This window comes from Pristiophorus japonicus, chromosome 27, assembly GCF_044704955.1.
Source record: "Pristiophorus japonicus isolate sPriJap1 chromosome 27, sPriJap1.hap1, whole genome shotgun sequence".
In the NCBI taxonomy this organism is placed as follows: domain Eukaryota; kingdom Metazoa; phylum Chordata; class Chondrichthyes; family Pristiophoridae; genus Pristiophorus; species Pristiophorus japonicus.
In genome coordinates this window covers 2,744,004-2,759,772 of record NC_092003.1, presented here as the reverse complement: position 1 = coordinate 2,759,772, position 15,769 = coordinate 2,744,004, and the positions used below count along the sequence as shown (strand labels likewise).

The 15,769-nt window shown below is 53.1% G+C and overlaps 2 protein-coding genes across 2 annotated transcripts in view; one reads left to right on the top strand and one right to left on the bottom strand.

Moving 5' to 3' along the window:
* The window catches only part of LOC139239522 (actin-related protein 2-like), a 143,522-nt gene that overhangs the window by 46,609 nt on the left and 81,144 nt on the right, over window positions 1-15,769 (bottom strand). The gene's annotated exons all lie outside the window — the stretch shown is intronic.
* LOC139239302 (sodium/potassium/calcium exchanger 3-like) overlaps window positions 1,685-15,769 on the top strand; it is a 40,214-nt gene continuing 26,129 nt past the window's right edge. The window contains exons 1-3 of the mRNA XM_070867973.1: window positions 1,685-1,862; window positions 3,360-3,436; window positions 7,128-7,202. Coding sequence (XP_070724074.1) covers window positions 1,685-1,862; window positions 3,360-3,436; window positions 7,128-7,202 — 330 coding nt within the window. The remainder of the gene's footprint in view (window positions 1,863-3,359; window positions 3,437-7,127; window positions 7,203-15,769) is intronic.

Genomic DNA, 15,769 nt, shown 5'->3' with positions numbered 1-15,769 from the left:
GAGGGGTGTAGGAGCTGGAGGAAGTTACAGAGATAGGGAGGGGTGTAGGGGCTGGAGGGGGTTACAGAGATAGGGAGGGGTGTAGGGGCTGGAGGAGGTTACAGAGATTGGGAGGGGTGTAGGGGCTGGAGGAGGTTACAGGGATAGAGAGGGGTGTAGGGGCTGGAGGAGGTTACAGAGATAGGGAGGGGTGTAGGGGCTGGAGGAGGTTACAGGGATAGAGAGGGGTGTAGGGGCTGGAGGAGGTTACAGAGATAGGGAGGGGTGTAGGAGCTGGAGGAAGTTACAGGGATAGGGAGGGGTATAGGGGCTGGAGGAGGTTACAGAGATAGGGAGGGGTGTAGGAGCTGGAGGAAGTTACAGGGATAGGGAGGGGTGTAGGAGCTGGAGGAAGTTACAGGGATAGTGAGGGGTGTAGGGGCTGGAGGAGGTTACAGGGATAGGGAGGGGTGTAGGAGCTGGAGGAAGTTACAGGGATAGGGAGGGGTGTAGGGGCTGGAGGAGGTTACAGGGATAGGGAGGGGTGTAGGAGTTGGAGGAAGTTACAGGGATAGGGAGGGGTGTAGGAGCTGGAGGAAGTTACAGGGATAGTGAGGGGTGTAGGGGCTGGAGGAGGTTACAGGGATAGTGAGGGGTGTAGGGGCTGGAGGAGGTTACAGGGATAGTGAGGGGTGTAGGGGCTGGAGGAAGTTACAGGGATAGTGAGGGGTGTAGGGGCTGGAGGAGGTTACAGAGATAGGGAGGGGTGTAGGGGCTGGAGGGATTTCTAAACCCGGATGAGAATTTTGAAATCGAGGTGTTGCTCAACCGGGAGCCAGTGTAGGTCACCGAGCACAGTGGGTACTAAGTCAGTAAGATATTAAATCACAGAGCTAAGAGTGCAGTGGGACAAAGTGAGAATCATATGGAGACTTGGGGGAGCGATTCAGTTCGGATTGTAATTCTAGTGACTGTAATAGGAGCTTGTTCTCAGTCACAGAATGATGCATTGTAGGAGGGTCCCATTGGGCCCCTCGAGCCCGTGCTCTGTGACAGAGCGATCCAATCAGTCCCACTCCCCCCCTGCTCTTTCCCCACAGCCCCGGCACATTTCTCCTGTCCCAGTATTGATCCAATTCCCGGTTTGAAAGTCACGATTGAATCTGCTCCCACCGCCCTTTCAGGCAGCGCGTTCCCGATCACAACAACTCGCTGCGTCAAAACATTCTCCTCGTCTCCCCCTCTGGTTCCATCGCCGATTATCGTCAATCCGTGTCCCTCTGGTTACCGGCCCTCCTGCCCCCGGGAACAGTCCCTCCTGATTTACTCCGTCAGAACCCCCCCCGTGATTGTGAACGTGTTCTGCATGTCTGCTTGTACGGTTATGATCTACTGCAACAGTGAATGTACCGACACGCTGTACACACCTTACCTGTACACCAGGGGGTGCTGTGGCTGGAGACCTAAGGGTCACCTGCACACTGCAGGTAACCCAGTATAAAAGGGAGCTCACCTCTTGGTGTCCTCACTCTTGGAGCTGCAATAAAGGACTGCAGCCTGTACAGTTTGAGTACCGTACCCCTGCCTCGTGGATCCACTAACAAGGTGCCTACATATACAATAGAACGCCTCGATCAAATCTCCCCCTTAACCTTCTCTGCTCCAAGGAGAACAGCCCCGGCTTCTCCAGTCTCCCCACCTCACGATGGGGCTCAAGTTTCTGGAGAGGGACTTCAACCCACAACCTTCGAACCCAGAGGTGGCAGGCAGAGGCTGGGATGATATCAGCACTGAAAGGGTTACCGGCAAACGAACGGAGTGTGGAATATTTGATAAGTGGTTATTTGAAAAAGAAATCTTGTTGGATTGCAGCCGCGCCTCGTGTGAACCAGAAATAGTTCTTAAAATAAAAGTGATCTTTGACCTTGTTTCTAAAGTCTTCTAAAAACAACTCGAGTCCCATGTGAGTGCAGCACTTTCTCCCATATTATTCCCCTCAACGTACTCGACTCGGGTACGGGTCCCACACACACTGACACTCACTGGGGTACGGGTCCCACACACACTGACTCTCACTGGGGTACGGGTCCCACATGCACTGATTCTCACTGGGGTACGGGTCCCACACACACTGACTCTCACTGGGGTACGGGTCCCACACACACTGACTCTCACTGGGGTACGGGTCCCACACACACTGACTCTCACTGGGGTATGGGTCCCACACACACTGACTCTCACTGGGGTACGGGTCCCACACACACTGACTCTCACTGGGGTACGGGTCCCACACACACTGACTCTCACTGGGGTACGGGTCCCACACACACTGACTCTCACTGGGGTACGGGTCCCACACACACTGACTCTCACTGGGGTACGGGTCCCACACACACTGACTCTCACTGGGGTACAGTCCCACACACACTGACTCTCACTGGAGTACGGGTCCCACACACACTGACTCTCACTGGGGTACAGTCCCACACACACTGACTCTCACTGGGGTACAGTCCCACACACACTGACTCTCACTGGGGTACGGGTCCCACACACACTGACTCTCACTGGGGTACGGGTCCCACACACACTGACTCTCACTGGGGTACGGGTCCCACACACACTGACTCTCACTGGGGTACGGGTCCCACACACGCTGACTCTCACTGGGGTACGGGTCCCACACACACTGACTCTCACTGGGGTACAGTCCCACACACACTGACTCTCACTGGGGTACAGTCCCACACACACTGACTCTCACTGGGGTACAGTCCCACACACACTGACTCTCACTGGGGTACAGTCCCACACACACTGACTCTCACTGGGGTACGGGTCCCACACACACTGACTCTCACTGGGGTACGGGTCCCACACACACTGACTCTCACTGGGGTACGGGTCCCATACACACCGACTCTCACTGGGGTACAGTCCCACACACACTGACTCTCACTGGGGTACAGTCCCACACACACTGACTCTCACTGGGGTACAGTCCCACACACACTGACTCTCACTGGGGTACGGGTCCCACACACACTGACTCTCACTGGGGTACGGGTCCCACACACACTGACTCTCACTGGAGTACGGTTCCCACACACACTGACTCTCACTGGAGTACGGGTCCCACACACACTGACTCTCACTGGGGTACGGGTCCCACACACACTGACTCTCACAGGGGTACAGTCCCACACACACTGACTCTCACTGGGGTACAGTCCCACACCCACTGACTCTCACTGGGGTACAGTCCCACACACACTGACCCTCACTGGGGTACAGTCCCACACACACTGACTCTCACTGGGGTACGAGTATGATAAATTGGGTGAACATTAACCGATTTATCAATCTTGTTTGTTTTTAAGGCATCCACGAATTCCCCGATGACATCTTCTCCAAGGATGAGCGACAAAGTGGAGCACTTTTACTTCATGTGATCTGTGTAAGGAGATGGGTTTGCGTGTCTATAGTATGTGATGTGAGACAGTGGCGTGTTCCCACACCTGTATCTTGGCCCTGCCCCCGGCACCCCCCTGACTTGCCCCTCTCCCCACCTGATGCACCTACCCCGAGACCGCTGCCTTGAAATGAGTTTGTGAATCTCGATCCACTTGATAATTCTTTTCCCACCCATTCCCAAGGCTATGGGTGTCGCTGGCAAGGCGAGCATTTATTGCCCATCCCCTAATTAATAACGCAAGAGTCAGGAGCAGGAGTCCGGCCATTCGGCCCCTCGAGCCTGCTCCGCCATCCAATCAGATCGCAGCTGACCTTTGACGCCAACCCCACTTTCCCCGCCCGATCCCTCGATTCCCTTAATATCCAAAAACTCCCGATCTCGGCCTCGAAGACTGAGCCTCCCACAGCCCTCTGGGGCAGAGAATTCCAAAGATTCACCTCCCTCTGAGTGAAGAAATCCCTCCTCATCTCCGTCCTAAATGGCCGCCCCCTTATCCTGAGACTGTGAGCCCTGGTTCTAGACTCCCCAGCCCCGGGGGGAAACACCCTCCCTGCATCTACCCTGTCAAGCCCTGTAAGTATTGTGTGTGTTTCAATGGGATCCCCTCTCATTCTTCTAAACTCCAGAGAATATCGGCCCAGTCTGCTCAATCTCTCCTCATAGGACAATCCCCCCATCCCAGGAATCAGTCTGGTGAACCTTCGCTGCACTCCCTCTATGGCCAGTATATCCTTCCTTAGGTAAGGAGACCCAAACTGTGCACAGTACACAGGTCCTTGGTGGTACCACACCTTGAATATTGTGTACAGTTTTGGTTTCCTAATCTGAGGAAGGACGTTCTTGCTATTGAGGGAGTGCAGCGAAGGTTCACCAGACTGATTCCTGGGATGGCAGGACTGACATATGAAGAAAGACTGGATTGACTAAGCTTGTATTCACTGGAGTTTAGAAGGATGAGAGGGGATCTCATAGAAACATTTAAAATTCTGACGGGACTGGACAGGTTAGATGCGGGAAGAATGTTCCCGATGTTGGGGAAGTCCAGAACCAGGGGTCACAGTCTAAGGATAAGGGGTAAGCCATTTAAGACCGAGATGAGGAGAAACTTCTTCACCCAGAGAGTTGTTAACCTGTGGAATTCTCTACCACAGAAAGTTGTTGAGGCCAATTCATTGGATATATTCAAGAGGGAGTTAGATGTGGCCCTTACAGCTAAAGGGATCAAGGGGTATGGAGAGAAAGCAGGAATGGGGTACTGAGGGAATGATCAGCCGTGATCATATTGAATGTGGGGCAGGCTCGAAGGGCCGAATGGCCTACTCCTTCACCTATTTTCTATGTTTCTATGTTTCTATGTTTCAACCTGAGCCTGCAGACCCTGGGAATTCAAAAGGGAAATTGGATGTAAACTTGCAAAGGATATGCGGGAAGAACGGGGGGAGTAGGCCCTGGAGAGGGTCCAGGGGGAGAGTGACCAGAACGGTCCCGGGGGGGGATGAGGGACTTCAGTGAGGTGGGGAGACTGGAGAAGCCGGGGTTGTTCCCCCTGGAGCAGAGAAGGTTAAGGGGGAGATTTGATCGAGGTGTTCACAATCACGGGGTGGGGGGGGTTCTGACGGAGTAAATCAGGAGGGACTGTTCCCGGGGGCAGGAGGGCCGGTAACCAGAGGGACACGGATTGACGATAATCGGCGATGGAACCAGAGGGGGAGACGAGGAGAATGTTTTCACGCAGCGAGTTGTTGTGATCGGGAACGCGCTGCCTGAAAGGGCGGTGGGAGCAGATTCAATCGTGACTTTCAAACCGGGAATTGGATCAATACTGGGACAGGAGAAATGTGCCCGGGCTGTGGGGAAAGAACAGGGGGGGGGAGTGGGACTGATTGGATCGCTCTGTCACTGAGCCGGCACAGCACGGGCTCGAGGGGCTGAATGGCAGGTTCGCTCAGTCTCTGTCTTTGCTGATCTCTTAGCGATTTGAAACATAGAAACATAGAAAATAGGTGCAGGAGTAGGCCATTCAGCCCTTCTAGCCTGCACCGCCATTCAATGAGTTCATGGCTGAACATGAAACTTCAGTACCCCATTCCTGCTTTCTCGCCATATCCCTTGATCCCCCGAGTAGTAAGGACTTCATCTAACTCCCTTTTGAATATATTTAGTGAATTGGCCTCAACTACTTTCTGTGGTAGAGAATTCCACAGGTTCACCACTCTCTGGGTGAAGAAGTTTCTCCTCATCTCGGTCCTAAATGGCTTACCCCTTATCCTTAGACTGTGACCCCTGGTTCTGGACTTCCCCAACATCGGGAACATTCTTCCTGCATCTAACCTGTCTGAACCCATCAGAATTTTAAACGTTTCTATGAGGTCCCCTCTCATTCTTCTGAACTCCAGTGAATACAAGCCCAGTTGATCCAATCTTTTTTGATAGGTCAGTCCCACCATCCCGGGAATCAGTCTGGTGAATCTTCGCTGCACTCCCTCAATAGCAAGAATGTCCTTCCAAAACTGTGCACAATACTCCAGGTGTGGCCTCACCAAGGCCCTGTACAACTGTAGCAACACCTCCCTGCCCCTGTACTCAAATCCCCTCGCTATGAAGGCCAACATGCCATTTGCTTTCTTAACCGCCTGCTGTACCTGCATGCCAACCTTCAATGACTGATGTACCATGACACCCAGGTCTCGTTGCACCTCCCCTTTTCCTAATCTGTCACCATTCAGATAATAGTCTGGCTCTGTTTTTACCACCAAAGTGGATAACCTCACATTTATCCACATTATACTTCATCTGCCATGCATTTGCCCACTCACCTAACCTATCCAAGTCACCCTGCAGCCTCATAGCATCCTCCTCGCAGCTCACACTGCCACCCAACTTAGTGTCATCCGCAAATTTGGAGATACTACATTTAATCCCCTCGTCTAAATCATTATTGTACAGTGTAAACAGCTGGGGCCCCAGCACAGAACCTTGCGGTACCCCACTAGTCACTGCCTGCAATTCTGAAAAGTCCCCATTTACTCCTACTCTTTGCTTCCTGTCTGACAACCAGTTCTCAATCCATGTCAGCACACTACCCCCAATCCCATGTGCTTTAACTTTGCACATTAATCTCTTGTGTGGGACCTTGTCGAAAGCCTTCTGAAAGTCCAAATATACCACATCAACTGGTTCTCCCTTGTCCACTTTACTGGAAACATCCTCAAAAAATTCCAGAAGATTTGTCAAGCATGATTTCCCTTTCACAAATCCATGCTGACTTGGACCTATCATGTCACCTCTTTCCAAATGCGCTGCTATGACATCCTTAATAATTGATTCCATCATTTTACCCACTACTGAGGTCAGGCTGACCGGTCTATAATTCCCTGTTTTCTCTCTCCCTCCTTTTTTAAAAAGTGGGGTTACATTGGCTACCCTCCACTCCATAGGAACTGATCCAGAGTCAATGGAATGTTGGAAAATGACTGTCAATGCATCCGCTATTTCCAAGGCCACCTCCTTAAGTACTCTGGGATGCAGACCATCAGGCTCTGGGGATTTATCGGCCTTGCATTAAGACACAAAGCCTTCAGGCTTGTTTTTTTAACACCCTTTGTCCTTTGAGAATTGCGTTCCGTTGTGGTTTAATCATCAACATTAATCCTTCTCTCTCCTGCTCCCCTAGGCCATGTACATGTTCTACGCTCTGGCCATCGTCTGCGATGATTATTTTGTGCCCTCCCTGGAGAAGATCTGTGAGGTGAGTGTGAGCGCTTGGCAGTATGCAGCATGCGGGTCAGCAAAGTTCCTCCAGCAACAACAGCAATCACCTTGTATTTATATAGCGCCTTTAACGTAGTGAAACTTCCCAGGGCGCTTCACAGGAGGGCTATGAGATTTTAAAAATTGGCACCGAGCTGCACAAGGAGATATTGGGACAGGCGACCAAAAGCTTCGTCAGAGAGGTGGGTTTTAAGGAGCGTCTTGAAGGAGGAGAGAGAGGCGGAGAGGTTTAGGGAGGGAGTTCCAGAGCTTGGGGCCCAGGCAGCTGAAGGCACGGCCACCGAAGGTTGGGCGATTATAATCAGGGATGCTCAACAGGGCAGAATTAGAGGAGCACAGAGATCTGAGGGGTTGTGGGGCTGCAGGGGTTTACAGAGATAGGGAGGGGTGTAGGGGCTGGAGGAGGTTACAGAGAAGGGAGGGGTGTAGGGCTGGAGGGGGTTATAGAGATAGGGAGGGGTGTAGGGGCTGGAGGGGGTTATAGAGATAGGGAGGGGTGTAGGGCTGGAGGGGGTTACAGAGATAGGGAGGGGTGTAGGGGCTGGAGGGGGTTACAGAGATAGGGAGGGGTGTAGGGGCTGGAGGGGGTTACAGAGATAGGGAGGGGTGTAGGGCTGGAGGGGGTTATAGAGATAGGGAGGGGTGTAGGGCTGGAGGGGGTTATAGAGATAGGGAGCAGGGGACGAGGAGGGATTTGAACACGAGGATGGAGAATATTAAAATTGAGGTGTTGCAGGACCGGGAGGTCAGTGAGCACAGGGGGTGATGGGTGAATGGGACTGGGTGCGAGTTAGGACAGGGGGGCAGTGAGCACAGGGGGTGATGGGTGAGCGGGACTGGGTGCGGGTTAGGACATGGGGCAGTGAGCACAGGGGGTGATGGGTGAGTGGGACTGGGTGTGAGTTAGGACACGGGGCAGTGAGCACAGGGGGTGATGAGTGAGTGGGACTGGGTGTGAGTTAGGACACGGGGCAGTGAGCACAGGGGGTGATGGGTGAGCAGGACTGGGTGCGAGTTAGGACACGGGGGCAGTGAGCACAGGGGGTGATGGGTGAGTGGGACTCGGTGCGAGTTAGGACACGGGTCAGTGAGCACAGGGGATGATGGGTGAGCGGGACTGGGTGTGAGTTAGGACACGGGGCAGTGAGCACAGTGGGTGATGGGTGAGCGGGACTGGGTGTGAGTTAGGACACGGGGCAGTGAGCACAGGGGGTGATGGGTGAGTGGGACTGGGTGTGAGTTAGGACACGGGTCAGTGAGCACAGGGGGTGATGGGTGAGCGGGACTGGGTGTGAGTTAGGACACGGGGGCAGTGAGCACAGGGGGTGATGGGTGAGTGGGACTGGGTGTGAGTTAGGACACGGGGGCAATGAACACAGGGGGTGATGGGTGAGCGGGACTGGGTGCGGGTTAGGACACGGGGGCAGTGAACACAGGGGGTGATGGGTGAGTGGGACTCGGTGCGAGTTAGGACACGGGGCAGTGAGCACAGGGGGTGATGGGTGAGTGGGACTGGGTGCGGGTTAGGACACGGGGCAGTGAGCACAGGGGGTGATGGGTGAGTGGGACTGGGTGCGAGTTAGGACACGGGGCAGTGAGCACAGGGGGTGATGGGTGAGCGGGACTGGGTGTGAGTTAGGGCACGGGGCAGTGAGCACAGGGGGTGGTGGGTGAGCAGGACTGGGTGCGAGTTAGGACACGGGGGCAGTGAGCACAGGGGGTGATGGGTGAGCGGGACTGGGTGTGAGTTAGGACACGGGGCAGTGAGCACAGGGGGTGATGGGTGAGCGGGACTGGGTGTGAGTTAGGACACGGGGCAGCCGAGTTTTGGATCAGCTCTGGTTTACGGACTTGATGAGACGGCTTGGCCCAGGTACAAAGGTCAATGCCGCACGTTCCAGGCGACAACCCAACATTGCGACTTAGCCTGGCAGACCAACGTGGGTCTGAGGGGCAGGGGGAGTGAGGCATCGAGGTACGTCAGCCCCTGACTGGGTCAGCTCGGAATTCGTGAGCCCAACCCGCCTGGAAAGTCCTGGAGTCTCCCGTCTGCTGTACCTGCCCTGGGAGTGTTTGATGGGACAGTGTAGAGGGAGCTTTACTCTGTATCTAACCCCCTGTACCTGCCCTGGGAGTGTTTGATGGGACAGTGTAGAGGGAGCTTTACTCTGTATCTAACCCCATGCTGTACCTGCCCTGGGAGTGTTTGATGGGACAGTGTAGAGGGAGCTTTACTCTGTATCTAACCCTGTGCTGTACCTGCCCTGGGAGTGTTTGATGGGACAGTGTAGAGGGAGCTTTACTCTGTATCTAACCCCGTGCTGTACCTGCCCTGGTAGTGTTTGATTGGACAGTGTAGAGGGAGCTTTACTCTGTATCTAACCCCCTGTACCTGCCCCGGGAGTGTTTGATGGGACAGTGTAGAGGGAGCTTTACTCTGTATCTAACCCCCTGTACCTGCCCTGGAAGTGTTTGATGGGACAGTGTAGAGGGAGCTTTACTCTGTATCTAACCCCGTGCTGTACCTGCCCTGGGAGTGTTTGATGGGACAGTGTAGACGGAGCTTTACTCTGGATCTTATCCCCTGTACCTGCCCTGGGAGTGTTTGATTGGACAGTGTAGAGGGAGCTTTACTCTGTATCTAACTCCCTGTACCTGCCCTGGGAGTGTTTGATGGGACAGTGTAGAGGGAGCTTTACTCTGTATCTAACCCCATGCTGTACCTGCCCTGGGAGTGTTTGATGGGACAGTGTAGAGGGAGCTCTACTCTGTATCTAACCCGCTGTACCTGCCCTGGGAGTGTTTGATGGGGACAGTGTAGAGGGAGCTTTACTCTGTATCTAACCCCGTGCTGTACCTGCCCTGGGAGTGTTTGATGGGAAGTGTAGAGGGAGCTTTACTCTGTATCTAACCCCCTGTACCTGCGCATGGAGTGTTTGATGGGACAGTGTAGAGGGAGCTTTACTCTGTATCTAACCCCCTGTACCTGCCATGGGAGTGTTTGATGGGACAGTGTAGAGGGAGCTTTACTCTGTATCTAACCCTGTGCTGTACCTGCCCTGGGAGTGTTTGATGGGACAGTGCAGATGGAGCTTTACTCTGTATCTAACCCTGTGCTGTACCTGCCCTGGGAGTGTGTGATGGGGACAGTGTGGAGGGAGCTTTACTCTGTATCTAACCCCCTGTACCTGCCGTGGGAGTGTTTGATGGGACAGTGTAGAGGGAGCTTTACTCTGTATCTAACCCCATGCTGTACCTGCCCTGGGAGTGTTTGATGGGACAGTGTAGAGGGAGCTTTACTCTGTATCTAACCCCCTGTACCTGCCCTGGGAGTGTTTGATAAGACAGTGTAGAGGGAGCTTCACTCTGTATCTAACTCCGTGCTGTACCTGCCCTGGGAGTGTTTGATGGGACAATGTAGAGGGAACTTTACTCTGTATCTAACCCCCTGTACCTGCCCTGGGAGTGTTTGATGGGACAGTGTAGAGGGAGCTTTACTCTGTATCTAACCCCCTGTACCTGCCCTGGGAGTGTTTGATGGGACAGTGTAGAGGGAGCTTTACTCTGTATCTAACCCCCTGTACCTGCCCTGGGAGTGTTTGATGGGACAGTGTAGAGGGAGCTTTACTCTGTATCTAATCCCCTGTACCTGCCCTGGGAGTGTTTGATGGGACAGTGTAGAGGGAGCTTTACTCTGTATCTAACCCCCTGTGCCTGCCCTGGGAGTGTTTGATGGGACAGTGTAGAGGGAGCTTTACTCTGTATCTAACCCCCTGTACCTGCCCTGGGAGTGTTTGATGGGACAGTGCAGAGGGAGCTTTACTCTGTATCTAACCCCCTGAACCTGCCCTGGGAGTGTTTGATGGGACAGTGTAGAGGGAGCTTTACTCTGTATCTAACCCCCTGTACCTGCCCTGGGAGTGTTTGATGGGACAGTGTAGAGGGAGCTTTACTCTGTATCTAACCCTGTGCTGTGCCTGCTCTGGGAGTGTTTGATGGGACAGTGTAGCGGGAGCTTTACTCTGTATCTAACCCCCTGTACCTGCCCTGGGAGTGTTTGATGGGACAGTGTAGAGGGAGCTTTACTCTGTATCTAACCCCTGTACCTGCCCTGGGAGTGTTTGATGGGACAGTGTAGAGGGAGCTTTACTCTGTATCTAACCCCCTGTACCTGCCCTGGGAGTGTTTGATGGGACAGTGTAGAGGGAGCTTTACTCTGCATCTAACCCCCTGTACCTACCCTGGGAGTGTTTGATGGGACAGTGTAGAGGGAGCTTTACTCTGTATCTAACCAATGCTGTACCTGCCCTGGGAGTGTTTGATGGGACAGTGTAGAGGGAGCTGTACTCTGTATCTAACCCCTGTACCTGCCCTGGGAGTGTTTGATGGGACAGTGTAGAGGGAGCTTTACTCTGTATCTAACCCCCTGTACCTGCCCTGGGTGTATTTGATAGGATAGTGTAGAGGGAGCTTTACTCTGTATCTAACCCCTGTACCTGCCCTGGGAGTGTTTGATGGGACAGTGTAGAGGGAGCTTTACTCTGTATCTAACCCCGTGCTGTACCTGCCCTGGTAGTGTTTGATTGGACAGTGTAGAGGGAGCTTTACTCTGTATCTAACCCCGTGCTGTAAATGCCCTGGGAGTGTTTGATGGGACAGTGTAGAGGGAGCTTTACTCTGTATCTAACCCCCTGTACCTGCCCCGGGAGTGTTTGATGGGACAGTGTAGAGGGAGCTTTACTCTGTATCTAACCCCCTGTACCTGCCCTGGAAGTGTTTGATGGGACAGTGTAGAGGGAGCTTTACTCTGTATCTAACCCCGTGCTGTACCTGCCCTGGGAGTGTTTGATGGGACAGTGTAGACGGAGCTTTACTCAGGATCTTATCCCCTGTACCTGCCCTGGGAGTGTTTGATTGGACAGTGTAGAGGGAGCTTTACTCTGTATCTAACCCCCTGTACCTGCCCTGGGAGTGTTTGATGGGACAGTGTAGAGGGAGCTTTACTCTGTATCTAACCCCATGCTGTACCTGCCCTGGGAGTGTTTGATGGGACAGTGTAGAGGGAGCTTTACTCTGTATCTAACCCGCTGTACCTGCCCTGGGAGTGTTTGATGGGGACAGTGTAGAGGGAGCTTTACTCTGTATCTAACCCCCTGTACCTGCCCTGGGAGTGTTTGATGGGACAGTGTAGAGGGAGCTTTACTCTGTATCTAAGCCCGTGCTGTACCTGCCCTGGGAGTGTTTGATGGGACAGTGTAGAGGGAGCTTTACTCTGTATCTAACCCCCTGTACCTGCGCATGGAGTGTTTGATGGGACAGTGTAGAGGGAGCTTTACTCTGGATCTTACCCCCTGTACCTGCCCTGGGAGTGTTTGATGGGACAGTGTAGAGGGAGCTTTACTCTGTATCTAACCCCGTGCTGCACCTGCCCTGGGAGTGTGTGATGGGGACAGTGTAGAGGGAGCTTTACTCTGTATCTAACCCCCTGTACCTGTCCTGGGAGTGGTTGATGGGACTGTGTAGAGGGAGCTTTACTCTGTATCTAACACCCTGTACCTGCCCTGGGTGTATTTGATAGGATAGTGTAGAGGGAGCTTTACTCTGTATCTAACCCCCTGTACATGCCCTGGGAGTGTTTGATAGGATAGTGTAGAGGGAGCTTTACTCTGTATCAAACCCGCTGTACCTGCCCTGGGAGTGTTTGATGGGGACAGTGTAGAGGGAGCTTTACTCTGTATCTAACCCCGTGATGTAAATGCCCTGGGAGTGTTTGATGGGACAGTGTAGAGGCAGCTTTACTCTGTATCTAACCCCCTGTAACTGCCCTGGGAGTGTTTGATGGGACAGTGTAGAGGGAGCTTTACTCTCTATCTAACCCCCTGTCCCTGCCCTGGGAGTGTTTGATGGGACAGTGTAGAGGGAGCTTTACTCTGTATCTAACTCCGTGCTGTACCTGCCCTGGGAGTGTTTGATGGGACAGTGTAGAGGGAGCTTTACTCTGTATCTAACCCCGTGATGTAAATGCCCTGGGAGTGTTTGATGGGACAGTGTAGAGGCAGCTTTACTCTGTATCTAACCCCCTGTACCTGCCCTGGGAGTGTTTGATGGGACAGTGTAGAGGGAGCTTTACTCTCTATCTAACCCCCTGTCCCTGCCCTGGGAGTGTTTGATGGGACAGTGTAGAGGGAGCTTTACTCTGTATCTAACTCCGTGCTGTACCTGTCCTGGGAGTGTTTGATGGGACAGTGTAGAGGGAGCTTTACTCTGTATCTAACTCCGTGCAGTACCTGCCCTGGGAGTGTTTGATGGGACAGTGTAGAGGGAGCTTTACTCTGTATCTAACCCCCTGTACATGCCCTGGGAGTGTTTGATAGGATAGTGTAGAGGGAGCTTTACTCTGTATCTAACCCCCTGTACCTGCCCTGGGAGTGTTTGATGGGACAGTGTAGAGGGAGCTTTACTCTGTATCTAACCCCCTGTACCTGCCCTGGGAGTGTTTGATGGGACAGTGTTGAGGGAGCTTTACTCTGCATCTAACCCCGTGCTGTACCTGCCCTGGGAGTGTTTGATGGGACAGTGTAGCGGGAGCTTTACTCTGTATCTAACCCCCTATACCTGCCCTGGGAGTGTTTGATGGGACAGTGCAGAGGGAGCTTTACTCTGTATCTAACCCCATGCTGTACCTGCCCTGGGAGTGTTTGATGGGACAGTGTAGAGGGAGCTTTACTCTGTATCTAACCCCCTGTACCTGCCTTGGGAGTGTTTGATGGGACAGTGTAGAGGGAGCTTTACTCTGTATCTAACCCCGTGATGTAAATGCCCTGGGAGTGTTTGATGGGACAGTGTAGAGGCAGCTTTACTCTGTATCTAACCCCCTGTACCTGCCCTGGGAGTGTTTGATGGGACAGTGTAGAGGGAGCTTTACTCTCTATCTAACCCCCTGTCCCTGCCCTGGGAGTGTTTGATGGGACAGTGTAGAGGGAGCTTTACTCTGTATCTAACTCCGTGCTGTACCTGTCCTGGGAGTGTTTGATGGGACAGTGTAGAGGGAGCTTTACTCTGTATCTAACCCCGTGCTGTACCTGCCCTGGGAGTGTTTGATGGGACAGTGTAGACGGAGCTTTACTCTGGATCTTATCCCCTGTACCTGCCCTGGGAGTGTTTGCTTGGACAGTGTAGAGGGAGCTTTACTCTGTATCTAACCCCCTGTACCTGCCCTGGGAGTGTTTGATGGGACAGTGTAGAGGGAGCTTTACTCTGTATCTAACCCCATGCTGTACCTGCCCTGGGAGTGTTTGATGGGACAGTGTAGAGGGAGCTTTACTCTGTATCTCACCCGCTGTACCTGCCCTGGGAGTGTTTGATGGGGACAGTGTAGAGGGAGCTTTACTCTGTATCTAACCCCCTGTACCTGCGCATGGAGTGTTTGATGGGACAGTGTAGAGGGAGCTTTACTCTGTATCTAACCCCCTGGACCTGCCCTGGGAGTGTTTGATGGGACAGTGTAGAGGGAGCTTTACTCTGTATCTAACCCCGTGATGTAAATGCACTGGGAGTGTTTGATGGGACAGTGTAGAGGCAGCTTTACTCTGTATCTAACCCCCTGTACCTGCCCTGGGAGTGTTTGATGGGACAGTGTAGCGGGAGCTTTACTCTCTATCTAACCCCCTGTCCCTGCCCTGGGAGTGTTTGATGGGACAGTGTAGAGGGAGCCTTACTCTGTATCTAACTCCGTGCTGTACCTGTCCTGGGAGTGTTTGATGGGACAGTGTAGAGGGAGCTTTACTCTGTATCTAACCCCCTGTACATGCCCTGGGAGTGTTTGATAGGATAGTGTAGAGGCAGCTTTACTCGGTATCTAACCCCCTGTACCTGCCCTGGGAGTGTTTGATGGGACAGTGTAGAGGCAGCTTTACTCTGTATCTAACCCCCTGTACATGCCCTGGGGGTGTTTGATAGGATAGTGTCGAGGGAGCTTTACTCTGTATCAAACCCGCTGTACCTGCCCTGGGAGTGTTTGATGGGGACAGTGTAGAGGGAGCTTTACTCTGTATCTAACCCCCTGGACCTGCCCTGGGAGTGTTTGATGGGACAGTGTAGAGGGAGCTTTACTCTGTATCTAACCCCGTGATGTAAATGCCCTGGGAGTGTTTGATGGGACAGTGTAGAGGGAGCTTTACTCTGTATCTAACCCCCTGTACCTGCCCTGGGAGTGTTTGATGGGACAGTGTAGCGGGAGCTTTACTCTCTATCTAACCCCCTGTCCCTGCCCTGGGAGTGTTTGATGGGACAGTGTAGAGGGAGCTTTACTCTGTATCTAACTCCGTGCTGTACCTGTCCTGGGAGTGTTTGATGGGACAGTGTAGAGGGAGCTTTACTCTGTATCTAACCCCCTGTACATGCCCTGGGAGTGTTTGATAGGATAGTGTAGAGGGAGCTTTACTCTGTATCTAACCCCCTGTACCTGCCCTGGGAGTGTTTGATGGGACAGTGTAGAGGGAGCTTTACTCTGTATCTAACCCCCTGTACCTGCCCTGGGAGTGT